Source organism: Tripterygium wilfordii, chromosome 3 (assembly GCF_013401445.1).
Source record: "Tripterygium wilfordii isolate XIE 37 chromosome 3, ASM1340144v1, whole genome shotgun sequence".
NCBI lineage: Eukaryota > Viridiplantae > Streptophyta > Magnoliopsida > Celastrales > Celastraceae > Tripterygium > Tripterygium wilfordii.
In genome coordinates this window covers 2,974,627-3,001,646 of record NC_052234.1, presented here as the reverse complement: position 1 = coordinate 3,001,646, position 27,020 = coordinate 2,974,627, and the positions used below count along the sequence as shown (strand labels likewise).

The 27,020-nt window shown below is 38.1% G+C and overlaps 4 protein-coding genes across 4 annotated transcripts; 1 reads left to right on the top strand and 3 right to left on the bottom strand.

Moving 5' to 3' along the window:
• Positions 1–413: 413 nt before the first annotated feature.
• On the bottom strand, positions 414–4,217 carry LOC119991849 (phytosulfokine receptor 1). Its single transcript, XM_038838343.1, has one exon. The coding sequence runs from the start codon at positions 3,774–3,776 to the stop codon at positions 726–728; it is 3,051 nt and encodes a 1,016-aa protein (XP_038694271.1). The 5' UTR covers positions 3,777–4,217; the 3' UTR covers positions 414–725.
• Positions 4,218–17,182: 12,965 nt separating this feature from the next.
• Positions 17,183–20,189, bottom strand: LOC119988231 (phytosulfokine receptor 1-like). Its single transcript, XM_038833201.1, has 2 exons — positions 18,988–20,189; positions 17,183–18,365 (listed from the first exon to the last, which is right to left on the bottom strand). Exons 1-2 carry the CDS (start codon positions 20,154–20,156, stop codon positions 18,338–18,340), a joined length of 1,197 nt encoding a protein of 398 aa, XP_038689129.1. The 5' UTR covers positions 20,157–20,189; the 3' UTR covers positions 17,183–18,337.
• LOC119995510 (phytosulfokine receptor 1-like) lies at positions 17,444–18,289 on the bottom strand. Its single transcript, XM_038842029.1, has one exon. It carries the CDS (start codon positions 18,287–18,289, stop codon positions 17,444–17,446), a length of 846 nt encoding a protein of 281 aa, XP_038697957.1.
• A 5,056-nt stretch (positions 20,190–25,245) lies between the features above and the next one.
• LOC119995509 lies at positions 25,246–25,762 on the top strand. The gene is made up of 2 exons (XM_038842028.1): positions 25,246–25,396; positions 25,515–25,762. The coding sequence occupies exons 1-2, from the start codon at positions 25,246–25,248 to the stop codon at positions 25,760–25,762; spliced, it is 399 nt and encodes a 132-aa protein (XP_038697956.1).
• Positions 25,763–27,020: the final 1,258 nt, after the last annotated feature.

The following is a 27,020-nucleotide window of genomic DNA, read 5'->3' as shown; positions in this document are numbered from 1 at the left end:
AATTAAGGAGGAAATATGTCCAACTCTTAACGAAAATGACATAACAAGCATCTGAATCAACAGCTTCAAATATGGACTTTTGAACATGCTGATATATATATATGTAACATTGCAATTAAGGTCACTACCTTACTGGGTTAGGAAATTGGATAGCTCCATTAGCAGCTTCCCAGAAGAAACTGCAACTGCTTTGTTAAGACTTGCTTACTGGTTTCTAACCATTCAAATTAAAAGCACAAAAACTATGGACAATGACATTATAACACGAAGCTTCTGCTACTGTAATTTCGTCATTTCATAGCATTACAAGTGTGCGCGCGCTGTGTTTACGTAGAAAATGGGAAGGGGAAAAAACAGCTGGGGACGCGAATAGAAGTAATGCTTTTCTTTCTATATGAACTATGAACAATAAATACCAGAGCAAAAAATCCAGAACTTTTATTTTGCATATTCCTGAGAGAACAGTATTGTAACAAGCTAAAGTTGAGTACAAAGACTTGCAATGTCTAAGATAACCCAGAATTTGTTGCGTTGGTCAGATTCCTCTCTCCACCTCGGAGAGGTGCAAATTCTGCTGCAACAAGCATCCAAGTAAATATTTACAGTACGATCACAGATCTCATATTCAAAAGACCACTTATATGAGGAAATGAAACTTCTCAGTTACAGCTATAGGAGAAATATATCTAGCTATACAATCCGCAGTTACACAATTAATGTAGGAATTATGTGCTGATGACAATGCTATCAAGCCAAGAAACTACCTGCTGAGTCGAAGGCCTCCCTTTAGGAGATTCACTCAGGCACAGACATGCAATCTCAAGAACCAGTATCATTTCCTTTTCATGCTGCTTGCCATAAATGAATGGATCAAAAACTTCATTCTCTCTATGATCCTTCTTCATTTGAATCGCCCAAGAGATCAAATCTCGTGATCCTCTCGGCTTGCACATATCCATGGGCCTCTTTCCAGTAAGGAGCTCTAAAAGAACAACCCCGAAACTATACACATCTCCTTTGTAAGTAGCAACCGAGGCTTGGCCATACTCAGGAGGGATGTAGCCCAATGTCCCAACAAGATCAGTAGTCACATGAGTATCATAGGGCAATATAAGCCTTGCAAGACCAAAATCTGCTAAATGCGCATCAAAATTCTCATCTAGAAGTATGTTACTGGACTTTATATCTCGGTGAAGGATGTGGGGTTCACACGATTGGTGCAAATAAGCAAGCCCCCTTGCTGCACCTTGAGCAATTCGAAGCCTCGTATCCCAATCCAGTGAGGATGGCCCATCGAGCTTTTCATGTAACCAGTAATCTAAACTACTGTTCTCCATGTATGAGTAGATTAAGAGCCTGTCATTTTTGTACATGCAATAACCTTGAAGATGGACAAGATTGGGATGCTGAGCTCTGGATAGCGCTTCAACTTCAGCTTGAAATTCTCTGTCCATCTGACCACAGTCACCAGAGAGCCGCTTAATTGCAACCTTCCTACCATCAGGCAGGGTGGCTTTATAAACTAAACCGAAACCTCCACATCCTATGATATTACCTTGATCAAAGTTGTTGGTAGATTTCAGTAGGTCGTCAAGGGAGAGCTCTTTGCAGTTCTCCTTATTCTGGAACAAAATCACTAATCTTGACCCAAGTTCTTCCAAATCTTTACCATTGGTGCTAGTCTCTTCTTTCTCTGGATCAACCTCACCTCGTCGATGAGTCCTCAAAACAATAACAACGAGAAGAGCAAACACAAATGCTATCCCAAATACTACCCCAACAGCCATTCCAACAATAACGTTACTGTTTTTTCTATGCTTCTTCTCTATCGAGGTCTTCTCTGGACATGGAGGGGCACCATGGTCACCACAGAGATCGTTTCCCTCAAAGCTTGAATTTGGGAATGTTGCAAACTGACCTCCTGTGGGGATCTTTCCGTCGAGTTGATTGTCGGCAACATCAAATTTTGACAGAAAAGTGAGATTCACCAAGGAATAAGGAATATTACCTGAAAGATTATTAAGAGCTAAATCCAAAGTCTCCAAGCTCGTCATCCCTGATAATTCGCTAGGTATCATTCCGGATAAATTATTCCTCCTCAAATTCAAAACATGCAGCTTTTTCAGTTCTCCAAATTCTTTCCAGATTGGTCCAGTAAGAGAGTTATAACTGAGATCCAGAGTTGGTGGAAAGCTATCAACCTGATTATACTGCAACGCCCCACTATCACTCCTCCTCATGAAAAAAGGGAAATCCCAGGAAGGCCCCTGCAACGAGAAATTCCTGCTGATGAGGCTAGGCATCCCAGTTAAATTTCTTGGAATCTCTCCAGTAAAAGAATTGTTTGATAAGTCCAAGTAAAAGAGATCCTCAAATTTTCCAAACCATCCCGGAATCATTCCACCCAAATGGTTCCATGATAAATCCAACAACTGCAATTTGGCGCACCCACTCAACCACTGCGGCAATGAACCTGTGAGTCTACAATTGGCAATAACAAGAACTTTCAACTTCTCAAAACGTATGTCAGGATCAGCCGGCATTGCTTCCCCAGGAAAGTTTGTAGTGAGTACAAGAGTATCTAAGTTCTTGCAGTTTTGTAGGATTTGAAGGGCAGAGGAGATATTAGATATGTTGACATTTGTGAGGGAAAGGTAAGAGAGGCTATCAAAGTTCTTGAAGCTTTCAGGGATTTGACCAATGAGACTGTTCCGGGCAAAATTAATTTTTTCCAATTTTCTACATAAGGGAAGATAACCAGGCACCGGCCCACTAAGATTATTGGAACCCAAATCAAGAGATGTCAAATTAATCATCGCCGAGCAATTAACATCAATAGAACCAACCAAGGAATTATTCCTCAAATTAAGCAAATTCAGCGACGGGGAATTTGACAATGAACGAGGTATGGTCCCCTTAAACTTATTTGAATGAGCTACAAATTCCTGAAACTTTGACAAGCCATAGAAAACATCCGGGATCGTACCCGAAAACCTGTTTGATGAAATGCCTAAGAAAACAAGGTTAGAGAGGTTACCAATTCCAGAGCTTAGCTTCCCATAAAACATGTTATCTTGGATATTCAGTACCTTCAGTTTCTGAATCTGAAATATATCTTCACTAATCCCACCAGTGAGATTATTCACACCAAGACACAGGTGCTCTAGGGCACTACAACTCCCAAGTCCAGGTAAAATTTCCCCAGAGAGGCTGTTCACTGCCAAACGAATAACCTCGATTCGACTAGAATTTTCACAAATTCGAGTGGGAAGGAGCCCATCAAGAGAATTATCAGAGATGTCAAGTTGTTCAAGTGAAGGAAGGTTTATGCTTTGTGGAAAAGGACCAGAGAGGTCATTAGAGCTCAAGTCTAGGAACTTTAGCTTAGGCAAATGAAACAAGGATTGTGGCAGTGACTCCTTGAGATAATTTTGAGAGAGATTCAGGATTCTAAGCTGATCCAATTTTCCTAACGATTCACTGAGTTTTCCTGTTAATCTTTTCTTGAAGAGTTCCAATTTCGTTACTCTATAATCAACAGGATCGTTGCTTAAACCAAGAGAAGAGGAAGAGTTGCAAGAAACACCTACCCAGTTACAGCAATCAGTCGAAGAATTGGAGCCCCACCCATCAATCCCTGATTCGAGAGCACTCAAGAAATCATTCAATGCCTTCAAATCCACCAAATTGCATGTCAGGTTCTGCGCACTGAGCACCTGAGCTTGCAAGCAGAGCCCAACAACAATGACGTACACCCACAATTCCTGAAAACCCATATCAGCGAGCAATGAAACAGGCCGAGACAATCAATCAATTGAGAAAGACACAGAGAGGACTACGTGTACAATCAAGAACCAGATAAACCAATCAAGGTTTTCGTGGTTTCAAGCATTTTTGCTGAGAAACAAAGCAAAGCAGCAGAAATAAAGCAGAGAAAGAATGATGGGTTCTTGGGTATAAATTGTAAACGAAAGAAGAAGAAGAAGAAGAGAATAATGGACCAAGCACAAAAGGAAAAGCAGAAAAAGAAAGCCAAACACAGAGGCCGAGCTGTCAAATAGAGAAAATGAAGAAAGAAATTAAATAGTAACAAGGAAATAGTGGGTTTGGCTTTGACTTCAACACCCGGACAGATTAGGGTTGCTTCTTCTGTCTCCTTCAATCTTCCAAATGTACCCGTAAAGGGAGAGAGAGGGTGATAATTTTTCAGTTGAGGCATTTTCAAGCTTCAAAGCTGTCTTATGGTGTCCGTGATAAAAAGATGACCGGGAAAAGGTTGAGGATGACCGGGTATTGCCGGTCGAGGTGGATTCTGGATGGATGTGGACGAATGACGAGAGAAAAGTCAAAGGGTGGGTGGCGACTTCCACTTGTACGAGGCCGCCTTTATTATTATGATACCGTTGAGGAAATGTGACGTTAGTTATCTTTTCTTTTCTTTTCTTTTTTTTATAAAGAAAAATCATAATTATTTTTTTTTCACATGAGAACTCGCAATCACTATCTGATGTTTTTGCACAATAGCCTTCAAACCATATACGCTAGACAAATAAAAAAATTGCATACATGGGTTCAATAGGAAACGAACCCACAACTTCCAAAGAAAATAAATGAAAATTTCATATAAAAACTCGGCACTAATTGAACATTCAACCTCTAAAGAAACAAACTCTCTTAACCTTTAGATTAATAGTTGATGCAAGTTATTTAAATTGATACTAAATTACTCTCTTCTAAACTACCTTAATGATTCATGGTTCATAGATTTTTTTTTTTTTAACATTTTGGCGGTTGTGGATTCAATTCATACAAACGCGTATATGGAATTTATATATACTTGTTTGACATTTGTAATGTGCAGGCTATTGCACTAACTCATAGATTTTATCCATGGCAGAAGTGAAAGGTAGTGGACATACAAATGTAAGATGGTAACATTTTGACAACGCGTTTAGGAGGAGTTCAGGATCAAGGGCATCATTAGATTGAGAAATTTTGTCACAAACACCATTTTGATAATTATCCTATTAGGTGTTCTCACAATGTTGGGGGATAACCCAAAACACCTTCGAGCATCTTTTTTTTTTTTTTGAGAAATTTTATTTACGTAACATAAACTATTAAGTTTATACCACTTATTTTAACTCTATAAATTACATCAATATTTTATAAATTTATATCAAATATTTAATAGATAACCTAAACTATCAAATATTTATTTTGAGAAATGAATATTTAAAAGATTTAGAGTATGGTTTAGAGGATCGATTAAAGAGAAACTGTAAATTTGTGAAAATTTATTTTTACTGTAAATTTAGAAAATCTGTTAAATATACGTTGTGGATGGTCTAAGTTCAATCCAACATATATGCATTAGTTATCGGCCGAAAAGTTTAAGATTACATTAATATTAGAGGAAATGGACAAATAAGTAGAGTCAGTCAGTCAATCAATCTACCAGGAATTGGTATTCACGTTTGTAAGCTAGCTTTAAAAACAATTAGATGCCCTGATTTAAGTACATCTTGAGTTGGGTCCACCGGATCACCACTGGGTGACCTCTTTCCTTACGTAAAGCCCAAGGTTTTTTTTTTTTTTTTTTTTTTAAAGAAAGAAAGCCCAAGTTTCTCGTAACTATATATAGAGAAATTCTCATGTACACATCTAATTTACACACTTAAAATACATATTTATATGTTCATCATTGATTTAAAATATGTGGGACCCAAAACAGTGAGTCTCACTTATCATTTCACTCATCCACACCCTTAAAGGGGTTTGGATGTCATTTTTATAGGTTGGGTTGGAGCCTTTAGAAGCAAGAGGTTGGGAAACCAAGAGAACGCTTCGCGTTTTCTTATCTTCTTCCCGCCCTAGGAGTAGGAGTAGCACAAAAAAAGGGATTTGCATTATTGACCCAATGAGAAACCACTAACACCTTCCTCGTTGGGGCTCTGCGCACTGGGAAAACGCTCTAGCGGCGGGAAACCGGCCACTAGTTACAAAGCTCCAATAAGGTATCGAGAGGGCAAGGTTAGCGAAGAAATTTCTTCGCACCCGACTGTGATAGCCTAGCCCTGCCCTCTCGTGTGTGTATATATATATATATATATATAATATGTCTGCATTTTTGGTTTTTACTGTAAATCCCCATAGAAAAATTCTTAGGGATCCCAGTAAATGAGATATCAGTCATCCTAGTGACTGATATGTCACTCTCTGATTCAATCACTAGGTTTTATGAGGTCCTACACTTACATCAATCAAGAGATAAAGATAAATTACTGCGATGACTAGGATCTCAAACACTTTTGTTCTTATATATATACACATATATAAATAGTCAAAAAAAAAAAGTATTCAACAAAACACCTTTGGTGGAACTTATTTTCTAACTTGGCTCCGCCGCCATCAAGTTAAAAAATGCTATTAATTAACAAGAGATTATGTGATTTTATGATCTCCTCATTCACTTGTTATATATATATATATATATATGATTTTTCTAAACAGATTAAAAGACTTTTTTGTTCATGCAAAGCTGCTAATTTGTTGTTAAAAGGATTAATATCTTAATAATAAAGTTATTTGAAGGTTGACAACATAATTAAATTTAAAATTAACTTTCTCAATTACTTTCAAAAACGCGGATAATGTAGGGATCTGAGATTAACAATAGTATAATTAATACTTTAAACTACTAATGTCAACTATAGTAATCAAGATTAAAAGACTATTCTATGTAAGTTTCTCCTTGTTGGGCCGACCACGAAAATATATAGGAAGAAAGTCAAATAGTTAGGCTTTTTTCCTTTATTATATTTGCATTTCAAGACTAAAAATAAAATAGGGTTAATTATACTTTTCATCACCGAAATATATGTATTGTTCACTTTTAGCACCTAAAGATTTTTTATTACTATGTCATCACCCATTTTTCCAAAATGAAACAAAACAATCCATCGGGCAGATTTTGTACAGTGTCGGTCAGATGTCCCGTTGATGCGGCACTAAGTCAACCAATTTTGGTCAAAAATGCTTATGTGGTTCCATATCAATGCTCTTTTTTTTTTTATAAAAATCTTCTATTTATATTGACTAAAAATATATTTGATATATTTTATTTCCTTCATTATTATTTGGGTTAATTAGCAATAAGTCTCTCACGTCAGTGTGATCAGACAATCATAATTCACTCATTGGAGTTTCGATTGATACAATTTTTACATAGTTCGAAAGAAGACTCTAATACCTACATAATTGCATCTAATAAATTTTTGGAGATTCGAACATTTCAGTGGTCAAATCGAGGCTCAAAGTTTGAGCATTAGAGTTGTGTTTCTGACATTAGTGTGTTCAGACAGACATAACTCAATAGTTTGAGTTTCGATTGAGGCAATTTTTGTTACATTCGAAGACAACTCTAAAACCCACAGAGTTGTGTCTCATATATATTTAGGGATTTGAATGTTTAGAGATCAAATGGACGCTCAAAGTTTGTGCATCGGAGTTGTGAATCGTATAAACATAATTCTAAACTAAACTAATCTGCACTAAGTTTACCTGTACTAAATTTATTTGCACCAAGTTTATCTACACTATCTATTATGCAATATCTGTTGTGATTTTGTTATACTTAGTATATATTGAAATTTATCGGGACTAAATTTATCTGTATTATATATTGTTGTTTTGTTATGATTAGTATATAATGAAATATATCTACACTAAATTTATATGCTTTTTCTGTTGTAGTTTTGTTATGGTTAGTATATATTGAAATTTATCTAAATTAGTTCATCTATAATAGTTTATTTGTATACTCTGTTGTGATTTTCTTAATTATTAGTATATATTGAAATTTATCTGTACTGTTGATATATTTATATGCAAAAATTTTCATCTCAAAATATGGATCTTATTTGAAAGAGTTTTTCATACTGATTTAGAATATATATTATTTTTTTCAAAATCTATTATGTATTTTGAAAGATAAATCATTTTTAAGTTTCGTTTAATAGAAGAAAAAAGTTTAAAATGATGATATCATGCATGAAGAAAATGTGGGAGAACTAAAATGAAAAGACATTGATTCATTAAAACTTTGTAATTTTATTAAATAAAAGGGGCACATAGATAGTTTCATGAGTTTTATCCCTATTAATAATGTTTTTTACAGTGTCCTTATTGGAACATGTCTTTCGCATTGTGTCCTTATTGATAATTGTCCCTTATTATTTTTGCATCTCAAGACTGAAAATAAATATATTGACTAAAAATATACTAGAAAGATTTACTTGGAGGTAAAAGGCATATAATTATTTGATCAACATATTTGCACAAAAAATTCCATGATGATTAAATTGGTTACCACCATGCATGGGTTTTCTTCTTGACCTAGCTACAAGGATGGGACTATACATTTCTATTTTTACTTTTAATGGGGAAACCCACCTCAAAATTCATGGTTACATGGAGTGACGGAGTCAAAAATTTATAGAAGAGGGACAAAGTTAACAAAGATTTGGGGCAACGTCTCTAAAAAATTTGTTAAGGGTTATTTATTGAAAAGTGATCGGGAACAAACAAAAAGATATATAGTAATTACATTACACATCACAAAATTAAAACAGAAAATACTCAAGATAACAAAATTAATTATTAGGTTTAAGTCTTGGAGTTGAAGCTTCATTATAATGTTGCTCTTCAACAACAGAAGTTGAGGGCGATTTACGATATTAGCTATTATTACAAAGGACAAGAATGAGCCGAGGTTAGGAGATACATAAATATATGATGTAACCTTACATGTTCATTTAATAGTGAAATATCCAGTCGCTCTCTCACATGAACGTAGGTAAATTACCAACCACCTAAAATTTTGTCTTGTTCTTTATTATTTCTTGCTTTATCATTCTTTTTTTGAGGAAAGTATGTAATTTATTAATAATTCAAAAACAAGATATCTGTCAATACAGTTTTCTTGAGCCAAAGAGGCTCATTGGGTGACCTCCATACATGGCTAAACTGACTTGTTGAAGCAGATTTAACTATCACGTGGACCACCTTGTTTGTAGACCTCGGGCAAAAAACTATATTGAAATCATTCTTGCACGGTAACAAATCACAACATTAATATTTATCTTATTATTATAGGATAATATATACAACACTTATCCCTTACCCACATAATCTCAAGCTTTTGAGGTATTGAGACAATCCCATATGGTATCCATGCACTTCATTTCAATAAATATATATGTATAGAGAACCCTATAACATATTTTCAAGATTTCCACAAGAATTTTATAAACACTAATGATCAAAATTGTAGTATAATTAAATACCCACTAACTAGTCCCATGAGTGGGGAAGTGCTTTTTGACCTACTTTACTTACAAGAGAGAGAGAGAGAGAGAGAACCACTACAACTTTGATAGCTATATGAAAGAAATTTCAAGCCACCATCATAAACTTATAAGTGCTATATATTGGATATATATTATTGTTATTATTATTATGCGAATCATTACAAATATAGTGCCCAATGCAATGATGGTGCACTAATTAGCCACAAAACGCACACAACATTATAATGACCTGATTTTCTTTGTTAAATATGAAAATTGATTTCCCTGGTTCAATTGAGTTATTGCCACGTTTCACGTTTCTAGTGGCCTATTAGTTGTACATTCTTTAGAGTTAAGCCACTCCCACACATAAACTCTAAAAAAATAAGTTCCAAATTGAAATTTATTTTAGACCGTATAAGTTAACTTATGTTATAAGTTTCACCAAACTTAACAATTTATTTCATAACTTATAAGTTAGTTTATTTTGAAAATAAATAAACTCTGTTAAACAGAGCCAATAATTCCTTTCCCCCAGAAAAATTAATAGTGTCAATGATAATATTGTGGAGTTTGTCTCTCTCCACGAAATCATGAACTTTGGAGTGCTCATGGACCCATTGATTATGACCTCTTTGACCTTTATCATGTACTAGAATATACATTTTTCAGGTTTATAGTCATTTTAGGTGGAGGAGGATTAAAACACATCAAGAACTTCTCTACAGGTACCTATCCGAACATATATGGAATTTTCTTTTGGAACGAGATAAGTTGAAGTAACAGTGCATGATGCAGTTGATTCTGTTCTTTGTTGGACAAAAATGTCAAAAAAAATGTGAATAAGAAAATGGTTTTCCATTTGAAAGACTTGTGATGTAATGGACTTATGTTTATAATACCCATTTGTTTGGTTAATACTTAGGGCCCAAGCCCACGAAATTTAGCAAGCTCCTGCATCCGAGAGAGCAGTAGGGATACTGGAGAACTATCTTGTCATATCACACTTCAACTGTTCGACGAATAACCTGACCCATAAACTACATCAATTTGTTTTTCGTGAAAAGACACAATTACTAATACATCTCTTCAAAAGAGCTGCATCGTTTCATTTGACTAGAGAAGACGTGACTATTGGTAGATGACGTCCAAAATTGTCTTGGGTCTTCATAACACAATATTACGCTTAGATTTATTCCTCTTTTGACTTTATTTTATCCATGTTTGTTGAAATAGTCATGTATAATACGTAAAATTCTCTTTGGTTTTTTTATTTTCAGGAATATTTATCCAAAATTGGGGTAGAATGCCATATTTGAATACAAAGTTATATCATTGTTGGGCTTTGAGATAAAAGGTTTACAAGTAAAACTTGGAGATTGAATGGCAAAACTCTTGCTCCTTTTGGCCCAATCAAAGAAGGCCTAGACTCACATGAAGAGTACAAAGAGGATTGGTCCAATAAAAAAGAAGTCAAATAAACAAAAGGAAATAAAAAGAAGGAAGAGGTGGTACCCAACTAAAAAAGGAGAAGAAAATCAATAGAAAGCTTAAGAGAATCTTTGGTTTCAATTGAAGGAAACCAAAAAGGGTCCCTGCTAGTTAGGGTTTTGGCTTATCGTCTCTGTGAGTGTCGTTATTCCCATGTGGAAATAAGATGAATTCTATCTTACACTCTATGGAGAATTTCTCCCTAACAACGGCTGAGGAAGAGGCTACTGTACTAGATTCATCCAAAATTGAAGAAAATGTACAAGAAAATGCATAGAGTTTAATCGGTAAAGTTATGTACCATCGAGTAGCTAACAAACTTGTAGTGGGCATTTCGTTAAGGCAAGCGTGGGGGCAAGGGGATGCTTTCAAATTAGTAGATATTGGTCCTACTCTATACCAGTTCATGTTCCCAATGAAATGTCACTGCCTCATACGCTAAACGATGTGTCGTAGTATTTCGACAATCATTTACTGGTCGTGAGGAGATTTGAGCTGGGTATGACTACAGCTAATATCTATTTTAACGACACTCCTTTCTGGATCCAGATCTAGGGTGTCCCACTGATATGTCACTCACTAGGAGTTGCAGGAGCCATTAGAAGATCAATGGGAGGATATTTAAAAGCAGATGACTGAAAAATCATGAAAATTGACAAGCGCGTCCTACGTTTGAAGGTTATGGTTGATCTAAATGTCCTATTAAGGCGAGGTTGCTGGATAAAGGCTGGCTTGAAAACCCTCGGATAGTTCAGGCTCTCCATAGGATTATACAAAATCAAGACCCTGAGGTTCTTTTTTCTCTTAGAATCTAAGCTTTCTCTTTCTTCTTCCAACACTCTTTGTGTTTAGCTACAATGCTAATCTTGTTTCTGTGTCCCTTGCTCTGGCATGAGTGGTAGATTAATTGTGCACTAGACATCATATGTTGATGTTACAATTAAATCTTTTTCTCTCAATCATGTGGATATGACAATTGAGGAAGGTGATATGGTGATATAGCTTAGCGTTTTATAGGCATATATGGGCAATAAACTATTGTTAGAAGGGAAGAAACATGGAATCTTCTACGACAATCAACTGCATATGCCATGGGTGTGTGGTGGGAATTTCAATGAAGTGGTTTCAATTGCTCAGTTATCTAGTTCAACATCCCAACCTGACAGTAGAATGCAAAGCTTCGGAGAAGCTTCAAATCACTGCGACTTCCATGATTTAGGTTTCTTAGGCCACAGATTCACCTGGACTAACCAAAGGTAGGATTCTAACTTCTTATAAGAATTCCTTAACTGAGTAGTCGCAAATGATACCTGGCGAGATATTTTCTCTAGTTCCAAAGTTCATCATTTTACATGTTTAGTATCTGATCACTGTCCAATTTTGCTAAATATGGCTTGTCAACTAGGACTTCCAATGGCAAGTAACCAGCTTCGGCCAAAGCGATTCCACTATGAAAAATTCTGAACTCGAGTAGAATCGTTTATCGAGAACTTAGCTCAGATATAGAATGGTAATGTCTTGGGTGATGGCCTTACTGGGTTCAGTAGGGGACATACTCATTGCTCAAGGATACAAAAGAGGCTGCCAATAATGGCAAACTCAAGAAGTGAAATAAATGAGTTGTTATACCAGAAGGAGATCGCATGCCAACGATCAAGACAGAATTGGCTTAAACATTGGTGATAAAAATACACGATACTTTCATCAAGAAGTAAGTTTGCGGAGGTGAAGAAATATTATTACAGGGTTACTGGCACCTTGTCGGCCCAAACGTAACAAATGTAGTTTTGAATTTTAAAATGGAAGCATTTTTAGTCAACCAATAAATCATACCCTTGTGATTTTGACCTTTAGAGTTAAATCTTCAAAAATTCCATCTCAGTTAAGACCGATTAGTTTGTGTATAGTTATTTAAAAAATCATCTCAAAATGTTTGAGCAACCGGATGAAGTCTGTCATGCCAATGATAATCTCAGACTAGTAGAGTGCCTTTATTCATGGAAGGCTCAAAACTGACAATTTAATTATGGTTGATGAATCTTTCCATTATCTGAATACTCTCCGGCAAGGGCAACATGGATATATGGCCTTAGATATCAAATATCTTTGCAAATGTTGGACTTCTTGCACAAAATTTCTACTACAACCACCTTCTATTTAAGATCATCATCGACATTAGCCACCATATAGTTTGAATCCCTATAGTAGGTTCCTTTGGATGAATTGATCATGTCATGTTCTTCCTTAAGGACTCTTTCGTAGCAGATAGATCTGGCGGTCAAGTGAGAGAAGTCTTGGAAGTCCAAGTCATCGAACTTCTTCCTGAATTTAACGAGCATCGCTTTCACTGCCAAGGCCACCACTTTTCCTTCTAGAATCTCAGTGTTTCATCGAAGTTTAGCTTCTTTGAATCTGGTAAGAAACGACTCAATTGCCTCTTCTAGAAACTGAGTGATTCTTGACAAATCTGTCACCGTGACTTTATGTTAGTCTTTGTAGAATTGCTTATGGAAAGTCTCCTCCATTTCTATCCATGTATCAATAGAGTTAGTGGATAACTTGATATACCAAGAGAAGGCTGTACCCGTGAAAGAGTTACCAAATAGTTTGAGTTTGTAATCATCCTCCGAGCCAACTTCACCACACTGAATAGTAAAGTGAGCTATGTGCTCCATGATTGATTGGGCGTCTTTTCCAAAGAGAAATCAGGAGGCCAAAAACCTCTGGGAAGTGAAATATAGTTCGCCCTCTCAGTAGAAAGCCTACGGTACATGGGTTTCCCCAAACGCGTAGGGCCTAGCATGTCCTGAACTATATTCACGACCTGATCCCTGTTCATCGCCTACTGAGGTTGTCGCTGAATCATCTGTGGCTGGAGGTAATTTTGTTGAAAATCAAACGAACCTTACTCCCCCCAAGTTCTGCCTGGAGCTAAGGTTGGTGTTGCTGCTGTTGTGGTTGAAAATAATGCTCTCTCCAAAAATCTACAAGAGGTATCACCTAAGGGGGCCTCTGGTTTGCCTCGTTCATATCCCTCTGCTCGTTTACCATTGTTCACAAGGGAACAACCTGCTGTCAATGATAGGAATGACAGTAAGTGGAGCGAAAGAAGTAGAGCTTGAAGGCATCACCTGAAAAACTTTTGTCTTGTATTCCAAGGTTTGGAATATTTTGTATAGGAGCTGAAGGAATAGCAGCAGAAACTGTAGCTAGGTTAGTCACAACAGGGTGGCCATTGCTGCTACTGAGATTTGATGACGATTGGTCGATCTTCATCATAGTAGCTAGCTCTGTTAGGAATTGTGGCGACGATTAAGGTAAAGCTAGTTGTTGAAAAGTCTACATCGACAACTAAGGAACAGGTGTTGAAAATGCAACTTGTTGTGAGCCTTGTTGCATTGATTGAAGAACTTGTCAGAACAGGTGCTGAAAATGCAACTTGGCTATTTGCTCCATGGTCTGTATCAAACTATGGTTTGTTGAGGAGATTTCCTGGCTCATGAGTTTGACGAGTACAGGGCTTATATTACCTTCTCCTTCACCTTTGTCGGAACGAGTAGGTTGAAAGTTGTGTGATTCCCTTGGTGAAAGTGGTGGAGATGAGTTAGCAACTGGTTCACTTATTGCTGCTTCTCTAGTTCTTTTTGTCATGACTACAAGTAACTGACACTTCATGTCCCACCAGGTGTGCAAAAAATATGTTGGTTATCTTCTGCTCTGGACATAAGATCTCACAATTTCGGCAGTTGGGAACAGGAGTTTTGTTAATAGAGATGTAGGATTTGCAGGTATGTCAAGGCTTGCTGTCAATCCAAAGGATTTAATAGGATTGTTGTATGATTCTACACCGAATCTGACCTTTGCACCAAACGAATTATGCACAGCTAGAGAATACAAGGCTGCTAGCTCGAGGATTGCCTTTCTAAAAAAGGACTTAAAATGCCTGTAGTGTCAATCTGGAAAAAGAAGGAAATAGAAGACTATCACTGGAATGAAAAAGGGCTTCTATTGAAAGGAAATTAGAAACAACACATTGCTGGAATGCATCAGGATCTTCACTAAAAAGGGATACATACTGGGATGTAGGCGTGCTTTATAAACTAAAACTAAAGACATAGTAGCGGGGCTGAAAAGATAAATCTAATAACTAGTTGGCTTGGAGCCATGCTAAATAAAAGGATAAGTGGTCGGAGCCATGCCTAAGAAATTAAATAAGGATTGAAGACGTTGGGTCCGTGTTTGACGCGGGGTGTTTTGTTGTTTCTTCTTCTTCTTCTTCTTTCATAGTGCCAAGTGATGGACACTTCTTCTGTTCTTCAAGTATTTGACGAGATACATCATTGGGATCGTAGTAAGACCACTTTCTTGTTGTTGGATGGAACGACTGGTAACCCCTAGTTGTATCGTTATTAATAATTTTTTTAGGTTGTTCTTATTGGAAAATCTTTCACATTGTGTGGATAATTGCACCTTATTATTTTTGCATGTCAAGACTGAAAATAAATAGATTGACTAAAAATATACTAGAGAGTTTTACTTGGAGGTAAAAGGCACATAATTATTTGATCAACATATTCGCACTAAAAAATCCATGATGATTAAATTGGTTGCAACCATCCGTGGGTTTTCTTCTTGACCTGGCTACAAGGATGGGACTATGCATTTCTATTTTTTACTTTTAACTAGGAAACCCACCTCAAAATTCATGGTTATATGCAGTAACAGAGTGAGGAATTTATAGAAGGGCGCCAAAAGTTAACATGAGTTCGGGTGTAGTGCCTCTAAAAAATTTGTTTAGGATTATTTTATTGAAAAGTGATCGAGAACGAACGAACATCTACATTGTCATTACATTACACACCAAAATCTAAAACATAAAATATTCAAGATAACAAAATAATCATTAGGTTTAAGTCTTGGAGTTGAAGTATTAGAATGTTGCTTATGCACGAGAGAAGTTGCGGGAACTTCACGATATTAGCTATTATGACAAGGGAGTGAAGGGAAGGACTTATTAGCTGATTAATAGATCACTTCGGAATGGCGTATACAAAGCCTAAGTATTCCATTAGTGTTTATCTTTATCATTTATCCCTGGAATTTTCTGAAAGGTAACTATCTCGGTTTCATATATAAATCTTTATAATCTATAAATTTCTATATTTTATATAGAATCTTTGAAAAAGGCTTTCGAAATCAGGTCTTTTCCCGGAGGTCTGGAGAAAGCCGCAATCAATAGGATTTTCCTAACCCTGCCTTCCCGAAAGGAAGAAGATAAAAATCCTAACCCTTTTCGCTTTAAACCTTGGCACAGATCTAAGCTCCAATGCCCTCAAAAAGGCAAAATGAAAGAGAATAAAGGGGAAAAAAAGAATTTTTGCCTTTTAACAGTTTTTGGGTCTTGAAGTACTATTTCCGCATCCCCTTGACCAAATCCACCAACGTTAGTATTACTCATGGCTAATCCAATTTTATAGATTCACCCTTTGAAACAAGAAAAATGCTTGGCTGATAAATAACTCACTTCTTGGTCTTCGACCCCCTCAGTCACTACGAACGCCCCCGATCAGTGCAATGGGATGTGTCTATTTATCTATCTCTTATGGTTAATATATATTGATTTAATAGTGAAATATCAGTCGGTCTCTCCCATGAATGTAGGTAAATTAAATTTGCGTATCTTAATTTTTATTATTTCTTGCTTTCATCATTCTTCCAACGGTAACAAATCACAACATTAATATTTATCTATATTAATATTGGATAATATATAATACACTTAAGCCTTGCCCACATAATCTCAAGCTTTTGAGGCTCCGTTTAGATGAGCGGATAAGACTCCGTATAGTATAAAATTATCTTTTAATGAATTTATCGGGTGTTTGGACGATTTTTAAAATACTCGGGATAGTATAACTTTATACAAAAGTGGTTCTTATACGATGTCAACCGTACAATATTAAAACACCTCCAACTCGTTTTAATTTTATACAGAGCGCTTAGTATAAGAAATAATGTGTCAAATGACAAAAAAAGACCCTCAGGCTCCGTTTAGATGAGCGGATAAGACTCCATAGAGTATAAAATTATCCTTTAATGAACTTATTGAGTGTTTGGACGATTTTTAAAATCCTCGGAATAGAATAACTTTATATAAAATGGTTCTTATACGATGTCGACCATATATTAAAACACCTTCAACTCGTTTTAATTTTATACGGAGCGCTTTGTATAAGAAATAACATGTCAAATGACAAAAAAAGACCCTCACTTTCACTTTTAATTGAGGGTAATCTAGATATATTATCACAAATCTTATACTATACAAGCCTAATATCATATTATTTTCAAACACCGGATAAGATTAAATTATACATCAACTTGTACAAGGATTAAATTACACATTGGATAGGAAAATTATATTATCCTATATAAAGTTCCAAACGAAGTCTGAGGTATTAAGACAATCCCATGGGGTATCCATACACTTCATTTCAATAAATGTATATGTATGGAGAACCCTATGACGTATTTTCAAGATTTCCACGAGAATTTTACGAACATTAATGATCAAAAATTGTAGTATACTTAAGTACCCGTACCTAACTAATTAAATACCTACCACCGAGAAGTGCAAACACAAATACTATCCCAAATACTAACCCAACAGCTATTCCAAAAATAAATGTATTGGTTTTTCTATGCTTTTTCTCCATCCAGGTCTTCTCTGTCCTGATATTCTCTGGACATAGAGGGGCACCATGGTCACCACAAAGATTGTTTCCCTCAAAGCTCGAATCTGGGAATGTTGAAAACTGACCTCCTATGGGGATCTTTCCGTCGAGTTGATTGTAGGCAACATCAAATTTTGACAGAAAAGTGAGTTTCTCCAAGGAATAAGGAATATTACCTGAAAGATTGTTAAGAGCTAAATCCAGTCTCTCCAAGCTCGTCATCCCAGACAATTCACTAGGTATCATTCCGGATAATTTATTCCTCCTCAAATTCAAAACATGCAGTTTTTTTAGTTTTCCAAATTCTCTCCAGATTGGTCCAGTAAGAGAGTTACAACTGAGATCCAGAGTTGGTGGAAATCTATCAAGCTGATTATACAGCAATGCCCCACTGTCAATATTCCTTCTCATGAAAAAAGGGATATCCAAGGAAGGCCCCTGAAACGAGAAATTCCTGATAATGAGGCTAGGCAACACAGTTAAGTTTCTTGGAATCTCCCCAGTAAAAGAATTGTTTGATATGTCCAAGTAAAAGAGATCCTCAAATTTTCCAAACCATCCCGGAATCATTCCACCAAAATGGTTCCATGATAAATCCAACAACTGCAATTTGGTGCACCCACTCAACCACTGCGGCAATGAACCCGTGAGTCTACAATTGGCAATAACAACAACTTTCAACTTCTCAAAACGTATGTCAGAATCAGCCGGCATTGCTTCCCCAGGAAAGTTTGCAGTGAGTACAAGGGTATATAAGTTCTTTCAGTTTTGTAGGATTTGAAGGGCAGAGGATGTTGGATTTTGTATAGCAATAAGAAAGTCCCACATTGGACAAGTATAGAAAGAAAGAGTAGTTTATAAGTGTGGACTTAACACACTTACTAAATTGGATAAACATTCATAGATGGGCTTGGGCTATATGCTTGGGCTATATATATATATCAAAAGATATATTATTTATTTTTTATTTTTTATCCAATTACAGTTTATTTTAACAGTTGTGTTTGTCTGATCAACACAACTTCTCTACAAAAACTGCTTGTAAACTGCTTCTGTCTTATTCTATAAATACCATAAATAACATGGTTTTCATATATCAGAGTTTCTGACATTCAAACCTTCACCACAAACCTTTTGATTTGAGAGAAAAAGCACCCAGTAAATTCGCCAGGACCAAGAATCAAGTGCAAAATTCTTGGCTACAGATTGTTGAATCCTGGTGGCAGACGCTCATTGAACTACAAGCACAAGAGTAGGAGCGAATTTCTGCTATAGGACATAGCATTGCGCTATCCTCAATCTCAATTCAAGTCAGTATTGTAATTGTATATTTATTGTATTTAGTTTGTTTTAATAAATTCTTTAAATTCAATATTCTATGCACTGTCATTCTTGATTGTTTTCCAACAGAGGAAATATTAGATATGTTGACATTTGTCAGGGAAAGGTAAGAGAGGCTATCAAAGCTCTTGAAGCTTTCAGGGATTTGACCGATGAGACTGTTCCGGGCAAAATTTATTTTTTCCAATTTTCTACAAAAGGGAAGATAATCAGGCACCCGCCCACTAAGATTATTGGAACCCAAATCAAGAGATGTCAAATTAATCATGGCCGAGCAATTAACATCAATAGAACCAACCAACGAATTATTCCTCAAATTAAGCGACTTCATGGACGGCGAATTTGACAATGAACGAGGTATGGTCCCCTCAAACCTATTTGAATGTTCTACAAATTCCTCAAACTTTGACAAGCCATAGAAAACATCTGGGATTGTACCCGAAAACCTGTTTGATGAAATGTCTAAGAAAACAAGGTTAGAGAGGTTACCAACTCCAGAGCTTAGCTTCCCATAAAACATGTTATCTTGGAGATTCAGTACCTTTAGTATCTGAATCTGAAATATATCTTCACTAACCCCACCTGTGAGATCATTCACACCAAGAGACAGGTGCTCTAGGACACTACAACTCCCAAGTCCAGGTAAAATTTCCCCAGCGAAGTTGTTCAATGCCAAACGAATAACCTCGATTCGAGTAGAATTTTCACAAATTCGTGTGGGAAGGAGCCCATCAAGAGAATTATCAGAGATGTCAAGTTGTTCAAGTGAAGGAAGGTTTATGCTTTGTGGAAAAGGACCAGAGAGATCATTAGAGCTCAAGTCTAGGTGCTTTAGCTTGAGCAAATGAAACAAGGATTGTGGCAGTGACTCCTTGAGGTGATTTTGAGAGAGATTCAGGATTCTAAGCTGATCCAATTGTCCTAACGATTCACTGAGTTTTCCTGTTAATCTTTTCTTGAAGAGTTCCAATTTAGTTACTCTACCAGAATCAATAGGATCGTTGCTTAAACCGAGAGACAAGGAAGAGTTGCAAGAAACACCTACCCAGTTACAGCAATCAGTCGAAGAATTAGAGCCCCACCCATCAATCCCTGATTCAAAAGCACTCCAGAAATCCTTCAATGCCCTCAAATCCACCAAATTGCATGTCAGGTTCTGCGCACTGAGCACCTGAGCTTGCAAGCAGAGCCCAACAACAATGATGTCCACCCATAATTCCAGAAAATCCATATGAGCCATGACTCATGGGAGAGGATGCAAGAGAGAGGATGAACAAAAAATAAGTTTATGACATTTGACTGACTCTTGGCATACTTTGGAATCATAGTTTTTAAACTCGGACCGATTCATCGGTCAGATTCAGATTGTGAAACCCGTGAACATGTGGTCTTTGGGATTTTTTGTTTAAAAAAAATCGTTTGTGCATTAACCTGTGTCAAAAAGTGGGTTAAACCGAAAAATCCGACAACCCGAAATCCGACGAGTGAAAAGAAAACCCGCATCTATTGTAAAATGACTTAAAAAAATATATTTTATTTTTGTTAATGAATTGTGAGCCAAATATGTAATTTACTTTCAATGGACACAAAAATATTTTATTTTTGTTAATGAATTTGGATTTTGTGTTTGGTTTATGAATTGTTTATTTGATTTGCCTATTGCTATAGAATTTGGTAAATTTTTGCAGAAAAATTAAGGCTGAATTGTACAGGTATTCTCCTCTAACTTGCTATATAGTATATAGTTATATAGTATATAAATATTTATTATTTTATTATTTATTAAAAACCCTTGGTTCAACCTTCATTGTAACGGTTGAACTTCGAAACCCTTGACCCTTCAGCCTTGACGATTCGATGCGCGGGTCAGGTTTAAAAACTATGCTTCAAAGTTGGGATATACCACTTCGCAAAAACTAAAATAAAGGGTTAATAGTATTTTTTATCACTGAATAATTTGATCCAATAACTCGACCATCATTTTTCAAACGTTTCAGTTTAAGTATCATGATAAATGGCACAATGAAGCCTTCACTTGTTGCATCAACATGGATTCAAGTCGAATTGATAACAGTAGTGCTAGGTAGCTCATATAGTGGTAGCCCATGAAAGTCCAAGTCTCTTAGACGAAATTTTAAAAAGTTTTTACTTTCAAAATACATGTTAGATTTTTTTAAAAATTACATATTCAAAATCAGCACATAAAACTTTTTCTAACAAGATCCATTATAGAAGAGTTTTATCGGGTAAATCTTAGTTCCATTTCTTTTTTCAATGGAATTTCTTAATTCCATTATTTTTTCAATGGAATTTTAAAACTAAATGAATTCAGAATTAAAATAATGAATTCTACACTGTGCTTTAAAAACAATATAATCTATATTAAAACAATAAATTTTGGACAATGAATTATGGGATAAAAGAGTAGAATTAAAACTATTCCATTGATTAAATTGATGGCGTAAACATGTTGGGCTCTCATGAACTATCATACTGATGGACTACATGTCATTTTCAATTTGATAAATGTAGATCCTAAAATCTGCAATCAATTTGTTATCGTCGATCGAGGCCTATGACAACCCTGCAAAATCAAAAAAAAAGGGGTTGACCGTCAAACTTGGACACCAGTGTGGTGTCAGCCGAATAAGCTCCGACGGTCAAGTCAGTCAACAGTGGGATTTAAGTGAGAGAAGCGAAAGGCTTTTACAGAGAGAGAGAGAGAGAGAGATACCAGGTAGTTCAGAGAGTAAATAAGGAGGGGTCCTCTCCTATTTATAGTGTTCCAAGTCACGTGATCAACACATGTAGACTGTACGGATAAACTTCTTCATTGGGCAGTAATTGGGCCCGTGGCGCAATCTGAGGCTCATTTGACATATAAAGCCTTGGCCTAAAAGGCCTGGTATTGTACCTATCTAATGGTGGGCTTTGACCTTCAGCTTGGGCTTGCGCTAATCGTACCTTCGGATGGACATTTGGGCCAGTCCAACCATGGGCCTCACCGGCTCACCGGAACTTTCGACTTTTGCTTAAATATCTTGGGTCAACGGTTTTTGGCCCATACAATTTGTCCCCCACTCTCAAAGTTAAGTTTCTTGACTTTGAGAGTAGTTAGGTCGTCAATTCGGACGAAGGTCTTCGGCCATTTAGGCTTCAAACGTTAGACTCTCGCGGGTCCAGTTGTTCTGTTGGACGAAGGTCCTTGGCCACTTGGGCTTGAACGTTAGACTTTGGTGGGTCCAGTTGTTTTGTCGGACGAAAGTCCTTGGCCACTTGGGCTTGATCGTTAGACTCTAGCGGGTCTAGTTGTTCTGTCGGACGGAAGTCCTTGGCCACTTGGGCTTGAACGTTAGACTCGTGGGTGTAGTTGTTCTGTAGGACGGAAGGTCCTTGGCCACTTGGGCTTGAACTTTAGACTCTCGTGGGTCCAGTTATTTTGTCGGACAGAAGTCCTTGAGCACTTGGGCTTGAACGTTAGACTCGCGCGGGTCTAGTTGTTCTGTCGGACGGAAGTCCTTGGTCACTTGGGCTTGAACGTTAGACTCCCGGGTCTAGTTGTTCTATCGGACAGAAGTCCCTTGGCACTTGGGCTTGAACGTTAGACTCTCGCAGGTCTAGTTGTTCTGTCGGACGAAGGTCCTTGGCCACTTGGGCTTGAACGTTAGACCCTCGTGGGTCTAGTTGTTCGTTTGACAATGTTTATTTTTGCCGCTTGTGAGTTGAACCTTTTGTGACTTTTCCATTAAATGAGGCTGCCAGCTGGCTACCAACTTTGACGTTTGGTTTGCCAAAAGTTATCTCTTAAGGGTTTTAGGGCATTAAATGTATCCCTTCGTGCATGTCTCTTCAGAAGAGGTGCAGGGTAGAAGCTGCCGTTTCATTTTTCTAGGCAATCATCATCTAGGCAATAAATGACCCTAGTTTGTTGTGTTTCTTCCTATAAAGGTACACAGACTATTTTTCTTTTTACGTTGCAGACGTTTCTCTAGAGCTTCTTCTTGCTTTGTTCGTGGTCCTCCTCTGCTTCGAGGTCTCGCTCTTCTATTCCCAGGTGAATTATTTGGCATTTTTCTTGAATTTCTTCTTGTCTTCGTCTCGCTTCTTCTTTTCGCGGTGGTTCTTTGCCAATTCTTCTTTTATTTCGGTTTATCCCCTAGCCAGTCTTCCATTTTTCTCCCATCGCGTCCTGCCACCAACCTTGTTATTGGGTGGAGTTCTTCGACAGGCGGGTTCAATGGCTTCACCTTCCCGGTTGGAGGAGATTGCCAATCTCAGAGAGTCCGATTTAGACGAGCTTATGGAAGACAGGAGGTTTAATACTGTAGATGTAGAGGGTTTCGATCATCAAGTATCAGTCGATACTAATGTTACTGTGGCAAGGCAAGAATAGGATGACGAGACAGATTCCGATCGACTAGCACCATTACGAGTGGTACGCCATCCACGGAAGACTCACCATTCATCTGGCAGACGTTATGCCAAGGCCTTAGGTTAACCTGGCCCAAGTGGAGGCCAAGCAGTTCCTATTGTCGATCATTCGTTCGAAGGGATTGTAGTCAATGGTAGGCCCTGAACTTCCTAGTCAAAAATGAAGCCTCGGTGTTAGATGGAAATAAGTTGCTTAGATTGAGATATTCTTATAATTTTTTGGTCAAAGTTGAGGTAAAGGCCTCCACTTTCTACCAACGAGTCGATTGGGAAGTGCTAGGTTGGGTCGCTATGTACGAGGCACCGTTCAAGTTGGGTTTGCGTTTCCCCATTCTGAAGCTGGTAAGGGACGTATTGAGATATTTTTGCATTGCTTCCACTAAGATAATGCCGAACGGATGGAGACTACTGCTTGCAGTTGAATGCTTGAGCAAGAAAATGGGTCATCCGTTCGGATATCTGAGCTGTTGAATTGCTATTACGTAAAGGAGCATCACGGGGATGCAGGTCGCTATACATTCAATCTCTTTAGGAATAAGAAAGAACATCCCATTTTGGAGTTGAATTCGGCCGACAGGGGGTTCGGCTAGATCAAATACTTCCGGACGACTCTCCATTTCACTATGTCTTCTGACGATTCAAATGGTTTCGCTACTCAGCTGGCTGCGTTGAAGGCTCAAATGGCGGAAGACAAGGCTGTAGCAAAGGTCGAGAGTTCCTCTGTCCGGGCAGAAAACATTACCCTGAGAAGTAAGGTAGAGCAGTTGATGGCCCAGCTTTCCACGCCGCCCCCAGCCTCACAGGTTCGTCTCAACATCGGCTCGATGCAGTCGCTGGACTCTCCCAATCCAGCTGAAACTTCTTGTCAGCCACGTTCTCAGTCATTTAATACCCCGCACCACCCTCTGTCGGTCGGTGAACAATCTAATGCTATTCACGGACTTCCTCCGCCCCTACCAACTCGTCCGACCATGACAACCAGTGCCGGATTATCTTACTCCTCTGAGGGTTTAACCGACACATAGAGACTGACCGAAGTCGAGACGTTCCTCGGAAGACTTCCCGGAGTAACGATGTCGATCCAATAAAGCTTGCCTGACAGTTATTCAGACTCTCCATTGGCCGATCTCATCACACTGGTGGAAATGTCGAAAAAATTTCATCTTTCTAACATGCGCTCCTTCGATGGAACGAGCGATTCGGACGACCACATGGCTCAGTATAGACAGAGGATGCTCACCCTTACTGTGTCGAGAGAGTCTCGCGAAGCATGCATGTGCAAAGCTTTTGGATGTTGTCTTACCGGTCCAGCACTACAATGGTTCATCAACCTCCCTAATGTCTCCATCAATTCATTCGCCCAGCTGACAGATCTTTTCATAAAACAGTTTGCCAGCAGTAGGAGGTTGCCCAAGGCTTCGGACGACCTTTATAAGATCAAACGCCGACCGGACGAATCTCTTCGTTCATACATTGACCGTTTCTTAGCGAAGAAGGTATTGATCCCTAATTGCAACATAGATATAGTTGTCATGGCTTTCAAATAGGGTTTGTCACCCTCCGACGAACTCGACAAGGAGTTGACGAAGTTCTCGTGCACCAACATGGAAGATATACTAGCTCGTGCATGGGCCCAGGTGAAATAGGATGAAGATGAAAACAACCAACCACCACCTTCGATCGAGAGAAGCTCCAAGAATACCGGGGTAGGCAAAGACCATATCCCAGATCATTGACCCCGAGGGTCAGAGCGATCGCGACATGACAGACGACAATACGATCGATCTCGATCTGCTTCGTTCAGCTTTCGGAAGCCAGAATACGCATTTAATATTGAACCGGCTGAAATGATCTCCACTCTCAAAAGCTTGGGAAACAAAGTGTAGTGGCCCAGCAAAATGAGGTCCCCAGCGGATTGGCGGGACTCGTCGAAATGGTGCGACTTCCACCAAGACCACTGCCACACCACTCGAGATTGTCGGGGTTTGCATGATGAAGTGGTTGAGTTGTTGAATCGTGGACACCTCAAGAATGTGCTGATCGAAAAGGGTAAAGAGACCATGGTCAGAAGGAAGGAGCGAGAATTACCCACCAGTTCACCCTAAGCCGAAGGGGTCAGTTGGAGTAATTATCGGTGGGTGTGAGATAAGTGGCATATCGCATTCAGCTGCAAAGAGGAATGCTCCAAAGGCTGTCAATCCAATCCTCCGATCCACAGAACCTGTCACACCGTCGTCCGGTCAGATTATAAGTTTCATTGATGATGAAGCAACGAAATTACTCAATCCACATCATGATGCTTTTGTAATCTCTATTCTTGTTGCTAATTATATGATTAAACGTGTCTTAATTGACAATGACAGCTTGACGAATGTCCTCTTCCTAAGTTGTCTCAAAGCAATGAAAATCGACTAATCTAACATTGTCGGTGGGTCAACAATACTCTTGCGGTTCAGTAGAGAGCAAGTCTATAGCTTGGGAGAGATTGCCTTGCCGATTTACACCGAAGGGATAAACCTCAACCCTAACTTCTCTAAATAGTGCCTCTCCGTATAATATCATACTCGGTCGACCGTGGATCCATGAGATGAAGGTAGTACCTTCCACGTACCATCAGCTGATACGGTTCCCTACGAAATGGGGGTCAAGGAAATTAAGAGAGAGCAACTTGCTTCCTAGAACTACTACACCAATGCTTTGAAAGGCAAAACAAATGACTTATAGTAATTACAATAACTAGCGACCTCGAAATACCAGTCAGCCACAGTCGAACGAGGTGCGCCAGACATGGAAGAATTGGAGGACACACAGATCCATCCAGACCATGAGGATCACAAAGTACAAATCGGCACGCGCCTTGACTATGATATCCAAACAAGGTTGATTGAATTTCTCACGCATAATCATGATTGCTTCGCATGGTCGCACGCCGACTTCAGGTCGATCTAGATCACAAGCCTATCAGGTAAAAAAGAAGAAAGTTTGCGCCTGAGCGTAACCGTATTATCAACGATGAAGTCCAGAAGCTTATTGACATAGGCTCCATTCGTAAGGTCCAATATCCAGATTGATTAGCGAACGTAGTTGTGGTTAAAAAGAAAAATGAAAAGTGGAGGATCTGCATCGACTTCACTGATTTGAACAAAGCATGTCCAAAAGATCCCTTTCCTCTCCTGCACATCGACATGCTGGTCGATTCTACCGCTGGGCATGAGCTCCTCAGCTTCGTGGATGCTTTCTCGGGCTACAACCAAATTCTCATGCATCCGGACGACCAGGAAAAAACTTCATTCATCACTGAACGAGGTATTTTTTGTTATAAAGTCATGCCTTTTGGTTTCAAGAATGCAGGATCGACATATCAAAGGTCAGCCAACAAAATGTTCGCTACTATGTTGGGCAAAACCATAGAAGTCTACATCGATGACATGCTGGTGAAATCCTTGAAAGTTGAATGCCATCTGGAGCACCTGTGGGAGGTGTTCGAAGTACTTCGAAAATACAACATGAAGCTAAACCCAAGCAATTGCTCTTTTGGAGTGTCGGCCGGAAAGTTCCTTGGATACATGGTAACTTAGAAGGGAATAGAAGCGTATCCGGACCAAATTCGATCAGTTCTTAAGATCCCATCGCCAGGAAGCAGGAAGGATATGCAGAAGCTGACTGGAAGAGT